The following is a 14,951-nucleotide window of genomic DNA, read 5'->3' as shown; positions in this document are numbered from 1 at the left end:
GACTGCGCATTGCAGGCTCTGATAGGCTCAAAATAGGCTCTGATAGGATCAAAGTAGGAGTAAGAAAAAAAGTAGATGCTACTTTGACGCTGCTATACGTCCGAAATTTCCTTTTTTCAAAAATTGAGGTTCAATGTAGACGCTAAATTTCGACTCGGGTCTTTCTCAATTCCTTTATGAATGCGCGCACAAATGTTATTTATAAGAGAAAACTTGTCCGTTTGTTGTATTATTAGATATTTTTCCATACGGAGAAATGTGCGGGTATGTAACGCATTTGAGATTGAACAGTATATATTACATATCTCTAACAAGATGTTTCACAATTTTCAGGAAATACTCGCGCAAATTAACAACTCGTGGTTTGTGCGGCGTTATCGAGCCGCAACTCGCCGAAAAGTTCGCCGGCACGCTTGATTTCACGCATCTCTCTACCGAGCTGTGTGGCGCAACAAACGCGTACGCGACCTGCGAAAAATCTTTTGGACACCATTTGCCGCGCGAACTCGAAGTGAAAGTAAACGAGCGTGTATATACAACGTGCGTATACCTGAAAACTTATATTTGTTGCAACGAAGAAGACGGACGTTTCGCGAGGTGTCAACGACTAAGACGCGGTGTAACGACGAGACGCTGCACCCGCCGAGGCGGCGGCGGCGGCGATAAAATAAAACCGCAATGATTCAGTGTGGCCGACCGTGTGGCGATGACACATTCATTGATTCGAATTAAGAGTATAAGCAGCCAGCTACAACCGTGACATTACCAGGCCACGATTATTCGAGTTAATCGCAGCTTCCCGCGTTTGGTCCAGACATCTCGGATTCATGCCCGAGAGTCACGCGAACGCGCGTTAGCGTCGACGACAAAATGAAATGAAACGTTAAAGCGCGATCGCAGATCCGAATAAACGAATGAAAATCCACACACGGTATTTACGACGCGTAAAGCAATTAAGCAAATATCGAATGTTTAAATGTTTTTTTATCGACATTTTTTATACGAGCGAGCTCTCGTAAATAACACGAGACATAAACTAGAATAATTTATAATTAGTGTTTTTTTTTCTCTTTTTTTATAGAGGTTACCTGTAGAGCTGCATAAAAACCTCTTGAATTCACTTTGTATCTCCGACCGTGCCGTTTTGCGCCGATCGTTCGATTGATTCGCAACGATCATTGGTTAAACGACGATTTGATCGCGAAATATGTAAAACTCGCTATGCATACAATGCCGCGTTTATCTTTAAATAAACCTCAATGACAAACGTGTGATGTGTGTGTGTGTGTGCGAGCGTGTGCAAATTAAACATTGCGCGTGCTCATTCAAGTTTGATCCTCATCGTGCAGTGTTTTGTTTATCAGCGATTGAAATATACATATGGAAACGTTCTTATATTACACATACGTATAAATTATTATAATATATATTATTAATATATATTATATATATATATAATTATTATAATATATATTATAATATATATAAATTATTATAATATATATATATATATAAATTATATTATAATTTTATTAATATGTACACACATATAAAAAAAAAGAATAAGCAAGGAAATTGTTTAAAAGATAAATTTCTTTATAAATTTCGAAATAAAATTATATAAACTAAATATATATATACGTACACCATCGTCTGAGAAAGCCGCCCTGCAATTTGGCGCAGATCCCGCGATGCACCCTCATTTTTGACAAGCTCCGCGATGTTCACCGAGTGTTCACCCCTGTGTGGAATCACAGCGCGCACGTCGTCGGGATTGAATATTATAGCGCGAAGGAAAACACGCGCGCGCGCTTTTTCGCTCTCCTTTTTCTATGAATTCCTATCTCCGAATAATACCTCCTCTTGTCAGGACTCGCGTCGTGTCATGCACAGAATTGCACACCGATTATACTTATCGAACGAGAATCGATTTTTTGTTTTATTTTTTTTCTTTCCGAAACGTCACTCCAACCGATCGACGTTGTTTCCGATCCTCGTCGTGTTTTCTCGCGGCGACCTCGAAGAGTTTATTTCGTGCACACAGTGCCACGACTGCTTCCAACCGGAGAAAGTCAATCCTGCTTTCGTGGTTGCTCTAAGTGTGCCGGTCGGGTCGTCGAAGCGACGTTATTACGTACCGCAGATGCTGGAAGTTCCCCGATTGAAGAGGCGCGCTTTTCTCTTTTTCTCCGGCGAGATGTTTTTACGCGAGATGTTAAAAAACGATATTTCGCACCCTCAGATCATGTCATGTATATATCCCAACGGAATCCTCCGCACTCGATCGATCGCATACACAGATCGTTCACGATTTTGACAGCCGCGATATTCGCCGATCTTCCGCGAGTCCTATTACGATTCGGGCACGCGACGAGTACTGCGCGCGAGTACACGCGGCAACTGCTGCTTCTTCGATCGCTGGTGGCCGCGACAGTGATCGTGGGAACGATCGGCGGTGATGATGTACTTCGGCGAGGAAGAGGCATATACGATCCGAGAGGAGGGAGCGATCTAAGGATGCAGATGCGGAGGAAGAAGAAGAAGAGGATCGCGAAGGAGAAAAAGAGGGATACGGCAAAGAGAGAGAGAGATAGAGATAGAGAGAGAGAAGGAGGAACAGAAGAGAAATCGCGGAGAGGCGAATGAGGTGGAAATCGGTGGGAATAAGAAGAGGATCGATGCGAAATCGAGCGGAACCGGTGTGTATATTTGTGTGTGTGTGTGTTTATAACTCCTTTATACGTATGTATGTACGTGTACATATATATATATGTGTATGTGTGTGTATGTGTGTGTGCACGCGCGCGAATGTGTGAACGATCTAGTGAATGTAATGCGATCGGTGTGAGATCGGCCAAGACACTGCGAGAACGCGGATTCTCTGCGCGACGCTCAGGTGAACGATTTATTCCCGGCCCCCACTTGCCGCTCCACTTTACCCCCTTCGGCGCGCTTATTCAGCGCCTGCTGCTACCACCACCATCTATAACCGTTGTGTGTGTGTGTGTGTGTGTGAGTTTTACTGCCATTGCTCCTCCATTCTTCAGAGTCCCTCTCTTACATGCTGCTACTCCTGCTCCTGTAACGTGTAGAAATGTTTCGATCCGCTCGCACAAACGTTTGGTTACCTTATGTCTCTTGTCTCGTCAAATTTTTATTTGCAACTCCGATTTTTTCTTCCATATTTCCATTAAATTACAATTGCACAACTTTCGAAAACGAGCGGGAAAGGTTTGAACGCGAGCAAGAGAGATTTCTCTCAATAATCTAAAAAATTAATTTAAAAAAGTGAAATTAAATTTCGAAAAATTTGAAGTGCGTGTAAATGTTAATTAAATTAAATTAAAAAAAAAAAAAACTATTTTGCTTAATGTTTCTTTTTCTCTTTATAAATTCAACAAGTTTCGAGATGTTGAACTTTTCAGATTTGCTAAACGCTCCTGAAGACGTGGTGACTTCTCGCCTCCTCTTACACGCAGGTGACGCAGGTGGCCGCGTGCCGGCGCCTGCGCCGCCGATCCGTAGCGCCCCGTCTCGCTTCTTCCTACGTTTTGCCGCGATAAGTCGTTCTCCCTTCCATTCTCTCTTTTCGCGGTCGCGCGTGGCGGGTCCTTTTCCTTCTGCGGCCTCTCCGTTATCCGGCGACCCACCTCTTCGAGAGATACGTATCCTATGTAGCAGTTTCGGAAAATAATAATAGTAATTTGACATTGGATAGGTGGAGCATGGTGACTCTCCTGAAACGCTACGGTATTTTACAGGCATAGGCATAATTCAAAGCATGATGCGCTTCCGCGAGAGTTCAGAGTCACATTCCTCTAGTCATTGCGCAAAGAGTGCGACAAAAATATATGCGCTTCTAATAAAAATATCACACGCATCGTAATATCAACAGATGAGTAAAAACGCGTTTCAAACAGAAGAAATTGATATAAATCTGACGTATTTCTTGTATTTCTCTTATAGAAATATATTTCAACTTTTTTTTTCTCGAATCTAATCTCTAATCTGATAAAATCGACCTACGAGTCAATTTTATTTAAATTCGATGAACAATTTGCTCAATTAGATATTTTTAAATTCGAGAAATTTGTTAAATAAATATATTTTTATTTTTTAATAAAATAATATAATAAATATAATAAATATATATATTTGTTTTTATACAAATTATATTATGAGAAATTTTAATGAAAATTTTGCACACTTTTTAGGAGAAGAGAAATATTGTTTAGGAAAAGAAAAATATATTTGCCACGCACGTACGAAATGTTTTTTTTTTTCATAATACAGGTTTTACCGCTATCAACCGGTTTTGCTCACGCATTTCAAATCACTGCAAGATGTAAAATTAATTTAAAATCGTCAACTACCACGATGAATTTTAGAGTTTACAAAACACATAGATTAATGATACATAGATAATCTCTTCTCCGTCTCTCTATTTCTCTCAACGCTTCGATGAAAAAGAGGTTTCTTAAAAATAACCCGGTTTCAATTTCCGCTAGTATGCTTGTGATTAAGAATCGCTACTCGAGAGCATCGAAATGGGAAACGATCGAGGACGCAAATGTAGGTTAAAGCAGAAAACTACACAAGTTTTTTTTGCCTAGCTTCCTTCTTCCGACGTTACTCTCTAAGGATTAACGCGCGTGTGTTCATTTATTCGATTCAAATCGTCTCGCGGCGATAAATGTTCTTCTCGCGCAAATAAAACAAAATTATTAAAAGAAAAAGAACCAAAAAGCCTATAATATGATCCAATTTGGCAGTGGACAATTAAACAACTTAAACGCAGTGTATTCTCAACGTTTCGATCAAAATTTTCTTATTAAAACCAAAAATTGGTGTTATAAATCTCCGCGAAGAGGATGTTTTATATATATTTCGCAGAGATCCTCTACTTGCGTAGTACATTACGCATTTGCGTCACGCAGATTCCCACGGAATTTTTTACTGCCAATTGTCATTAAAATCATCGTGCAAACATGTGGAAAGTATAGTCGGTTTTTGAATATTTTATTTCGAATAGCGCGATCTTTCAAATAGCGTACATAAAAAAAAGTACTTAAATTATCGAATGTAAATTATCGAACATATGATGACTAAGCGACTTTATCAACTTGATAATAAATGTTATTTCAAAGTTTGCATGAAAAATACAACGCTATAACGATGAGTATTCTTATCATTTGTCAGGCTTAATTGCGGAGTGATGTGACGCCCTTGTTTGTAGCACGACACAATCGAAATTAACGTATCAGCCTTGACCTTTTAATTGGGGAATCGCGATAATTTCTGTTATGCAAAAAAAAAAAAACCAAGCTCTCTCCGTCGCGACTTCGCAATAAATTCAACGCGACATATCTCTCGCACGTCCAATGTTAGAATTCGCGTCTTCATAAAACTCGAGAGATGATGATTTCAACTAATATATACTTTTCTCCAAACTCGTTATTTGCTGCGTGCGTCAATTGATTGCACAACACGTCGCACACATATATGAATATATACATATATATATATATATATATATATATATTGTTACGCCCGCGGGGCGCGGAGCCGTTCTCGAGGNACGCCGATACTCGCGTGCGCGGACGCGGCAATGACAAAGGCGCACTTTCTTATGAACACACTTTATTTCGTTACAAATACAGCGTTAATTGCCCGTTGTACAAATCGCCGAAACACGTCGTGACAAATCCGCGGTCGCGATTCTTCTATCTTCTTCTCTTCTTTTTAACAAACCGTCGTCGCCCGGTAACCGACAGTCGCGCCGATCGCGCGCCGTTCACGCGGCTCCCGCGACACATACGCGGTGACCCCCGCGTAACAATATATATATGTGTGTATATATTTATTTTATTAAAAACTACGGCAAGAAAAAAACATCTTGCGTAACTTGTGTTGTTGTTTTACGTGACAAGAGAGAAGTTTTAAGAGTTGCAATTTGCGATGAGAAGTAATTTTTGTATATACATTTTTGATCAAATTATTTTGACTTAAAAAAACTCATCGAATAAATTTATCTTTGACAGCACAAAAACAAATTTACATCTCAAAATAATTGGAAGCGCCTATATGCGACGACTTAACTAACATGTTGTTTTCAAGAACATCTATATTTAAAGTCAATATTATTTTTTAATTTATGTACATATCTGCAGAGTCGTTATTTGATATTTTTTCTTTTTATTACCGTAGAAATTGACAATGAGCATTAATAAGGATCAAATTGTCTCATTAACAAAACACGTTCAATAATTAGTTTTTAATTCACAACAGTGACCTAACGCGCTCTGTGTAGTCTTCCTCGCTTTTTTGATCATTTTTGTCATATATATATATAGAGTGATATATGTTAATGATTTATCAATGTCGCGAAAGATTATGACGCGAGTTATTTAATAATAATCGGCATCTACGAAATACAACGTCCTTACTCTCGGCAAATAAGAAGACGTATCCGCAATGTCGGACACCGGGTCTGAAAGGGTTAATACCCCGTTGAATACTGTAATCCGCGTTTCGTGTTGTAATTTGCGAAGCGAAATACGCAATCGAGTTGACAGCGATCCTTCCGTTAAAATAAAACATCGGCCTCACCCCTCGGGATCGCGAAATCGGCGGTTAGTTACGGCATTATACGGAGCTCAAAAGGACGTTACGCACCGAATGCTGAGGCGGCATAGTTAATTGCCGCTTAATTACACGTTACCTTCGATCGGCTGTAATTTTGCGAGTCGTGTCATTAGATAGATAGATAAACGCGCTCGTAAATCACACAAACAATATTATAACGCGATACACACTCTTGGATCGACTCTTTTTTTGTCCACGTCTCGTAACTCAAGGAGTGCGAGAACGTCAGAGACTGATCAAGTATAAAACGTAATTTCTTATTCCTTCGCCACATAATAAAACGTAAAAATATCACAGACAGCTGCGATATAGCTGTCCATGTCCGCTAATATATAATATGTAGCGAAACTCTGATTTTTTTCCAGATTATGAAGGAGAAAAAAAGTGGTGTGTATATATTATAAAAAATAAATTTGTAATAAATAAATATAACACAGTTTCAATACGTACAGATCGAGAAATGGGACTTCATAACCATACGCTGAACTTACGTGCAAAAAATATATATTTGTTTACAATATATATTATAAGTTATATATTATAAGGCTTATAAAATAGATTCATATATGTGATGCAAAGTAGCATCCTGTATAAATGGTTAAATTTTTCGAAATATATTTACGGTCATACGAGCCGATCGCAGAATGTTGTGCGGAAAATTGCGTATATATATATAAAATATATATATAATGCGTATATATTATAAAATATATACAGGGTGTCCCAGAATTGCCGTACAATCTCTCGTAGGCAGGTAGAAAGAGTAAAACTGAGTCGAAAAGTCCTGAACCATTTTGTTCTATTATTTATAATAAAGGAGTAATTATTGAGTAAATCAGGCCAATCAGCGCAGACCTTTAGCCAGATGCACGTCAGTGAGCCGCGCGCCTCGTGTGTGTGAGCGCTCACTGACGTGCGTATGNCGATCTCTTACTTCCGTTTCGGGCGGGACGACGCGGGAATTTCGCAACAACCACGAAAAACGTCACAATATATATAAAATTTACACGCGAACGCGATATATATATATAAATTTTTTCGCGCGAGTTTTTTTAATAAGATTAATAAGATTTAATAAGATTTAATTGTTAAAATTTTTATTTAAATTTTTAATTTTTATTTAATTTTTTTGTATTAATTTACACATAGAAAATTCGAATTAAATAACAATTTTATTAAAATGATTTTATAGCATATAGGATGCTACTTTACGTCACATATTGTACGAATTATTCATTTACGAGCCTCCCGATGAAATTTAAAATATCTCTCAATGCAAAAAAGTCCTTGACCAAAAGTCGAACCCGGACCTTTGCATTGCATTCCGTGTAACAGCCGAATTGGAAAGACTACCGCACGCGGAAGATTGATTTAAATTTATAAAGTTTTACATTTCTAATTGTTTTTTTTTCAATAGCTAATTGTTGCTCGTTTTCAACTGATTTTTGATTACTTATTTTTTTTTTAAAGAAAAAGTGACAATACAATACAACAAATTTTCAATGCAAATTCTTTTTTTTGTCTGAGAAGCAGTTTGAACGCGCAACTTTATTATCGAAAAAAAAAAAAACATAAATCGTGTTCCGCGATGATGACGACGACACGTTCGTTTCCGCGTGTGATTCTTCAATTCTCAAGGAGTAGCATTTAAAAATAATACCGCTACTTTGTGCCTATTTACTAAAGAAGCTCGGTGGTGCGTGTTACGTGCCAACGGAAACGAGCGGAGCGTGAGTGCGTGTAATTGCTCCTTGTTCTCGAATTAGATGAATGACCGCGTTTGATCACCGAGCGAAAGCGATTCGCCCACTCGCAACGTGTGCGTGTTGTTGATTTTTTTTAAGAATTGAGAACACTTTCTTTCATAAATTTTAAACAAGAAAAACAAACTGAGGAAGAAGATTTAACAAGTTAGGATTGAATGATCGATAAATAATATGAGCAGATCACATATATCACACTTACACACACGTACACGCGCGTGTGTACGTGTGTGTAACATTGCAGAAGCTGCAATTTCGATGAGGGTTAACGACATCCATTTGCACATACAATCACGTCTTCGCGTTACGACTTACGTACGTCGCTATCGGTCGGCTTTCATCGGTGACGTAAGTTGCGACGCGCTTGTACTTGTGAACTGAGAATAAAAAAAAAAAACCTCATGCATTTTACGCGTTAAATCTTCAATTCGGTTCTTAATAAATATCGAATCTTTGATCGCAAAATATTTTTGTGAAATTTGTGATGTTTTTCAAAAATTGTCAATTTAAAACCAAATATACAATGATAAAGCGTGCGAATACTCATTGTCCATTTTTCGTTAATTTTAATTAATTTTAATGAGTTTTAATTACTCGTCGCAAATATTTAAGGTTTTAAATTTAGCATGTATCATTCAGATCTATTTTTGTGCATTCTTCATCGTCGTTTGTTATAACTTCAAGTTTTATTTGCATGAATAAACAAAGAAACAAACAAATAAATAAACAAATAAAACAAACAAACAATAAAAACAAATAAATAAAACAAACAAACAAATAAATAAAACAAATAAATAAATAAAACAAACAAACAAATAAATAAATAAAACAAATAAATAAATAAATAGACAGATAACGGTCATCTCGTATTGTTTTAAGTGCTTGAAAGTGAAAAAAAAAAAAAGAGTACGTTTAGGCCAACATACGTGTTGAGTGAAAATCGCGTTAATAATAAATAATTAACGCACATTCGTGCTTTTGCAACGAGAATGTATCTCGATGAACCTAGTTCTCAGGCAATACTCTGGAAAGTAATGCGTGGGTATAAAGAGAGAAAAGATTTCAAGAAAATGGGCACGTTGAAGCAACAATGTTGTCCGCATTGTGAAGATGAATATGAAATCGCGCGGTGAATAACAGCACGAAGCAATGTATCAATTTAAACGTTTCATTATAAAATCAATGTACAAAATAAAAATCTTATAGATTTTAATTAACTATCTTTTGTCTCGTTACGCGAATGAGACTTTTGTGAAAAATAATCTCAGACTACCGTCCGCACGGAATTATATAAGGAATGCAACACATTGTATCATCGTATAAAATTAAATTATTAATCGACTATAAGATATGCATATGTATATTACATTGTATGTCATTAAGAAAAAAGATTTTCTACACCGTGTAATTTTCCGAACGGCAATCACTTCGCTCACGACGACGAAGAAAAACTAGATAGCATGTGACAAAAAACAAAGATTATCTCAGTCAATGATACTTAATTGATCTCAATGTCTGTAATGATATCGAGTATAATATCGTATAATATCGTACTTTGAATAAATATTTGATAATTCGAAGGCGATATTATCGAAAATGTTATACTGTATACGCTAATTACATCGTGCATTAACTCCGTATAAATTGCTTGCAATAAAACTTCCGCAAAATATAAAAAAAAAAAAAAGACGAACTACTTGTTTGCTTCGAATCCGAGATTACCTACTACCTCGCTCGACTTATCATTAAAAAAAAATGCTTAGCTTGATATTACAAATTATACAGATTTATTTCGCAAAGATTCTTTCTCGTAAATGTTTTTTCTTTTTTTCTGGTTTGTTTTTAATGAGGTTCGTAGAAAGGTTTTTTGTAAGTTATTCGCAAAATTAAGATTATTGTGCCTTGTCGGTACCCGCTACTGTACACGCAAAGTTGGCTTTTCACTAGCGAAAGGAATAGAAAGCTATGCTTTGACTTCTGGTCGTGCTTGACAGGAGGATACGAGAATTAGATAAACTATAATTATCGTTGATTGTGTATTGCGGGAGCCCCGCGATGTCTTTCACAGACGCAATCGTCAAATCGCGCGTGAAAAAAAAAAAAAAAAAGAAAAAAAAACTGCGATCTCAAATATCGAATTGTAATTGATGTTGCGACATTAAGATGTTTACACACTTACGTGTGTAAACAAGTTTGTTTTATTTTTATTTACTGTCGAAATGTAAATTGCAATTCTGATGGTGTCCCATCCATGTGTTCGTGAACTTCCGCTGAAACTTGTGAAAACATTCGCGTGTAGAGTATACGAAGTGAATCCATAAAATATATGAAAACGGACGCTTCATCGGAAGAGTCGACCGATATTTTGTTGCTACTAGTTTTCCTTCAAGTGTTTAGATCTTGTTTGTACATGGGAATTATCGCGCTTTTGTAACGCCGCGCATCGTTTATTTTGTCAAGGCTAATGATAAAAATATATATATTACGATTTNTTTTTTTTTTTTTTTTTTTTTTTTTTTTTTTTTTTTTTTTTTTTTTTTTTTTTTTTTTTTTTAACAGTTAAAACAAAGTCGATAAAAAAGACGCTACGAAAACTGTGTACTTGTTAAAATATAAATAGCTATGTCTCATTGGCGCGCAATTCCCTAAATTCGCAGATCGTATTCAATTCGACGAACTGAAAACATAAAAAAGAAGTACGAAATTTATCAATTATGCATACGATATGTGATTATGTTAATTAAGAAAACATTCATGTAGCACTAAATCATGTTTCGTAAGGAAATAAATATCAAAGTCAGCCTGGAACGTAAACACATTATAAATGTCAGAATAAATACTGAAAAAAAACATGTAACTTTGAATAACACAAATATAAGCGTTACGCACTGAAAACAAAAATAAAAATAGCGATCTATTTTATTTTATTTATGCGCTGCATCAATGTACGCGAAGAAGTATCCCATTTCCACCAACTATTAAAGATACAGATAAAGATTAAAAAAAAAAGAAAAAAAAAAGAAAAAATAAGAGTATATTACCTTTCTGTTTACGTCTATATACGTTTTTCTTATTGCGGAATAATTTAGATCGTCAAGTGTAACCACTTTTTTTATTGCGTTCCAACAGTTTGTACGATCTTGCTGTACAATCCGATTATTCAAACATGATCTTGTTAAAAAAATGCGTTAATAAAAAAAGTTAAAGGATATTCCTGTTCAAATGCAAACAGATAAATAAACAAAAAAATAATCCTTAGTATAAAATTACAGGCGTTAGAGGTAATCGAAATGAGTACACATATTTTCGTCACTTTTATTGCGACGAAATATTTACAATAATCGTTTTATGCTAGTTGCATATTTGTCTTCCCCCGCTCATCAAATTTGCGGCACGCAAATATCAACAAGTTTTGGAAAGTTTCTAAATAATTTACATATTGATATTTTTTTTTTTATAAGATATATATCAATAAATTCTCACTATACATATTATCAATCGTAAGAAACTTATCTATCGATCTCGCCGAAGACGACGTCCAGCGTGCCGATAATGGCGACAATGTCGGCGAGAAAGTGCTTCGGTCCGATGTGCTGGAGACTCGCCAGATGAGCGAAACCCGGCGCCTTGATCTTGCACCGATAGGGCTTGCTACTGCCGTCGCTTACGAGATAAACACCGAACTCGCCCTTCGGCGCCTCTATCGCGGTGTACGTCGCTCCGGGTGGCACCTGAAATCCTTGGGTAAACAGTTTGAAGTGATGAATAAGCGCTTCCATGCTGGTCTTCATCTCTTCTCGTCGCGGCGGCACTATTTTGGCATCGTCGCATCGCACCTCACCCTCGGGCATCTGATTCAGACACTGATGAATAATACGCAGCGATTGGCGCATCTCCTCGACGCGAATCAGATATCTATAAAAGCGAGAATTGTGCACACATGTGTTACGAACAAATAAAAAAAAACAACACATCTTTTTCTCTCTTTGAAAAACCACTCGGATTTACCTGTCGTAACAATCGCCGTTCGTGCCAACGGGAACGTCGAAATCAACTAGATTGTAAGCGTCATAAGGCGCGACCTTTCTCAGATCCCACTTTATTCCGGAACCGCGTAACATCACGCCGCTGAATCCCATGTTCAACGCATCCTCCGCTGACACCACGCCGATGTTAATGGTACGTTGTCGCCAGATCCTGTTCTCCGTAAGAAGATCCTCTATTTCGTCCAATCGCTCGGAATACTTGGAGGCCCAGTCATATATATCATCCATCAGACCCAATGGCAAATCCAACGAGACCCCACCGGGTCGCACATAAGCCGCGTGCATGCGAGCGCCGCTCACGCGTTCGTAGAACTCCATGAGTTTTTCGCGCTCCTCGAACAGCCAGAAGAAAGGTGTGAGAGCGCCAATATCTAGAGCGTGTGTTCCAATGCCCATGATGTGATTTAAGATTCTTGTGATTTCGGCGAACAGAACTGCAAACATTATGTGTGTTAAATGTGGAAAAAGCGTGGAAAAACAAAATTATACAATTAAATCCTATTGAAGCTCGATAAGTTACTAAACTAAGAAATATAATTACGGTCATCCGAGCCAATCGCAGGATGTTGTGCGGAAAACTGCGTATATATATATACAGGGTGTCCCAGAATTGCCGTACAATCTCTCATAGGCAGATAGAAGGAATAAAACTGAGTCGAAAAGTCCTGAACCATTTTTTTCTATTATTTATAATAAAGNAGTAATTATTGAGTAAATCAGGCCAATCAGCGCAGACCTTTAGCCAGGCGCACGTCAGTGAGTGCTCACACACACTAGGCGCGCGGCTCACTGACGTGCGCCTGGCTAAAGGTCTGCGCTGATTGGCCTGATTTACTCAATAATTACTCCTTTATTACAACTAATAGAAAAAAATGATTCAGGACTTTTCGACTCAGTTTTACTCCTTCTACCTGCTTACGAGAGATTGTAATGAGATTGAGTGCTCACACACACTAGGCGCGCGGCTCACTGACGTGCGCCTGGCTAAAGGTCTGCGCTGATTGGCCTGATTTACTCAATAATTACTCCTTTATTACAACTAATAGAAAAAAATGATTCAGGACTTTTCGACTCAGTTTTACTCCTTCTACCTGCTTACGAGAGATTGTACGGCAATTCTGGGACACCCTGTATATATATATACATATATATATTTGTTTGCACAACATCTTGCGATTGGCTCGGATGACCGTAATTATATTTCTAAGATTATACAAGTATATATCAGCAGTACGAGTAAAATATAGATTTCTTTGTATAAAATTTCTTGTGTTATTGTTACTCTTATATTACAGCGAGTTACTTTTATATTACTTTTATCTACCAGAAAGTTCTGTCCGTTTTTGGAATAAAACAAAATACAAATTTTTCTTACCGTCAATAAACTTTATTAAATAATACAATTGCCATTATTATTAAATGATTTCTTGCCAGCGTGAGGGCAATTTGTATATCCCATTTTTGAAAAATTAAGAAAAATTTGTATTTTGTTTTATTCCAAAGACAGACAGAACTTTCCGATAGACCTAATATTACAATAAGATTTTACAGATACTGAAAGAAGTATATTACCTCGAATATACTTAGCTCTCAGAGGTATATCTATATTGAGCAGCTTTTCTATTGCCAGAGAAAAGCACTGCTCGTTACACATCATCGACACGTAGTCCAGACGATCGAAATAAGGCAACGCCTGCATGTAGGTTTTGTATTCGATCAACTTTTCCGTTCCGCGATGCAAAAGACCAATGTGAGGATCCGCGGAAAGTACAATTTCTCCATCCAACTCAAGAATTAATCGAAGCACACCGTGAGCAGCCGGATGCTGAGGACCGAAATTTAACTTCACATTCTGTATGGTTTGCTCCGGAAGAGATTCCATGGTTAGATTGGACTCTATCGGCGGCATCTTCCATTCGCCCTCGTCTATCGTCATGAATCTTTTGTTTATCTCTTTGAGATAGTCCAGATCGGGATTCCACTGGTGAGCATTGCGATGCTGTCTGCAAAACGGACATGTCAAATTAACGAAAGAATTGACTTTTCGAGGTTAAGGTTAGATTATGGTGTTATATAACGCACAAATGCGATCACAATGAAGCGGCGTTGTTTAATTGAAACGATTTGTCACTCACATGTCGACAATCGCCGATGCGTTGTTCGCGGCCAACAGTCTGCCCGAGCCGAAAAATCCAACATTTTTGCGCAGAACAAAACCCAACGCTCTGGCCGCCATGATGTTCACATTCCGACGATACAAAGCTCCGTCGGTACGATCGACGCTCCCACTAACGTTACAGAAATCTGTGATATCCGCCGCACTGTGAGAGAAATCTACAATACCGATTGAATTGATCAATGGTTGCGAGAAGGAGATTAGATAGGTGGCATTTTTTCGGCACACCTGCTATACGCGTTCCTTTCTTTCAAAAACTTTAAAAACAATTTCATAAAAACAATGGCTCGATCGAGAGATAATCCCTGTGAGGTATGCGAA

At 37.6% G+C, this 14,951-nt stretch overlaps 2 protein-coding genes across 2 annotated transcripts in view; both read right to left on the bottom strand.

The window, feature by feature from the left end:
- LOC109860225 (scavenger receptor class B member 1) overlaps nucleotides 1-2,854 on the bottom strand; it is a 37,486-nt gene extending 34,632 nt beyond the window's left edge. The window contains exon 1 of the mRNA XM_020439164.1: nucleotides 1,646-2,854. Coding sequence (XP_020294753.1) covers nucleotides 1,646-1,703 — 58 coding nt within the window. The 5' untranslated portion in view covers nucleotides 1,704-2,854. The remainder of the gene's footprint in view (nucleotides 1-1,645) is intronic.
- An 8,849-nt stretch (nucleotides 2,855-11,703) lies between these two features.
- Nucleotides 11,704-14,727, bottom strand: LOC109860224 (NADH-ubiquinone oxidoreductase 49 kDa subunit). Its single transcript, XM_020439163.1, has 4 exons — nucleotides 14,590-14,727; nucleotides 14,027-14,457; nucleotides 12,417-12,888; nucleotides 11,704-12,323 (listed from the first exon to the last, which is right to left on the bottom strand). Exons 1-4 carry the CDS (start codon nucleotides 14,688-14,690, stop codon nucleotides 11,918-11,920), a joined length of 1,410 nt encoding a protein of 469 aa, XP_020294752.1. The 5' UTR covers nucleotides 14,691-14,727; the 3' UTR covers nucleotides 11,704-11,917.
- Nucleotides 14,728-14,951: the final 224 nt, after the last annotated feature.

The sequence above is a fragment of the Pseudomyrmex gracilis genome, unplaced genomic scaffold (assembly GCF_002006095.1).
Source record: "Pseudomyrmex gracilis isolate BER0280 unplaced genomic scaffold, ASM200609v1 scaffold_351, whole genome shotgun sequence".
In the NCBI taxonomy this organism is placed as follows: Eukaryota; Metazoa; Arthropoda; class Insecta; order Hymenoptera; family Formicidae; genus Pseudomyrmex; species Pseudomyrmex gracilis.
The sequence above is the reverse complement of the archived record's forward strand: the minus strand, read 5'-3'. Positions and strand labels throughout refer to the sequence as shown.

Excerpts from the sequence above, each read along its gene's own strand:
- LOC109860224 (XM_020439163.1), bottom strand. The coding sequence starts at position 14,690 with ATGGCGGCCAGAGCGTTGGGTTTTGTTCTGCGCAAAAATGTTGGATTT. Across the intron at positions 14,458-14,589 it reads GCATCGGCGATTGTCGACAT|ACAGCATCGCAATGCTCACC; the intron begins GTGAGTGACAAA and ends TCCGTTTTGCAG. Across the intron at positions 12,889-14,026 it reads GAGAGCTAAGTATATTCGAG|TTCTGTTCGCCGAAATCACA; the intron begins GTAATATACTTC and ends TAATGTTTGCAG.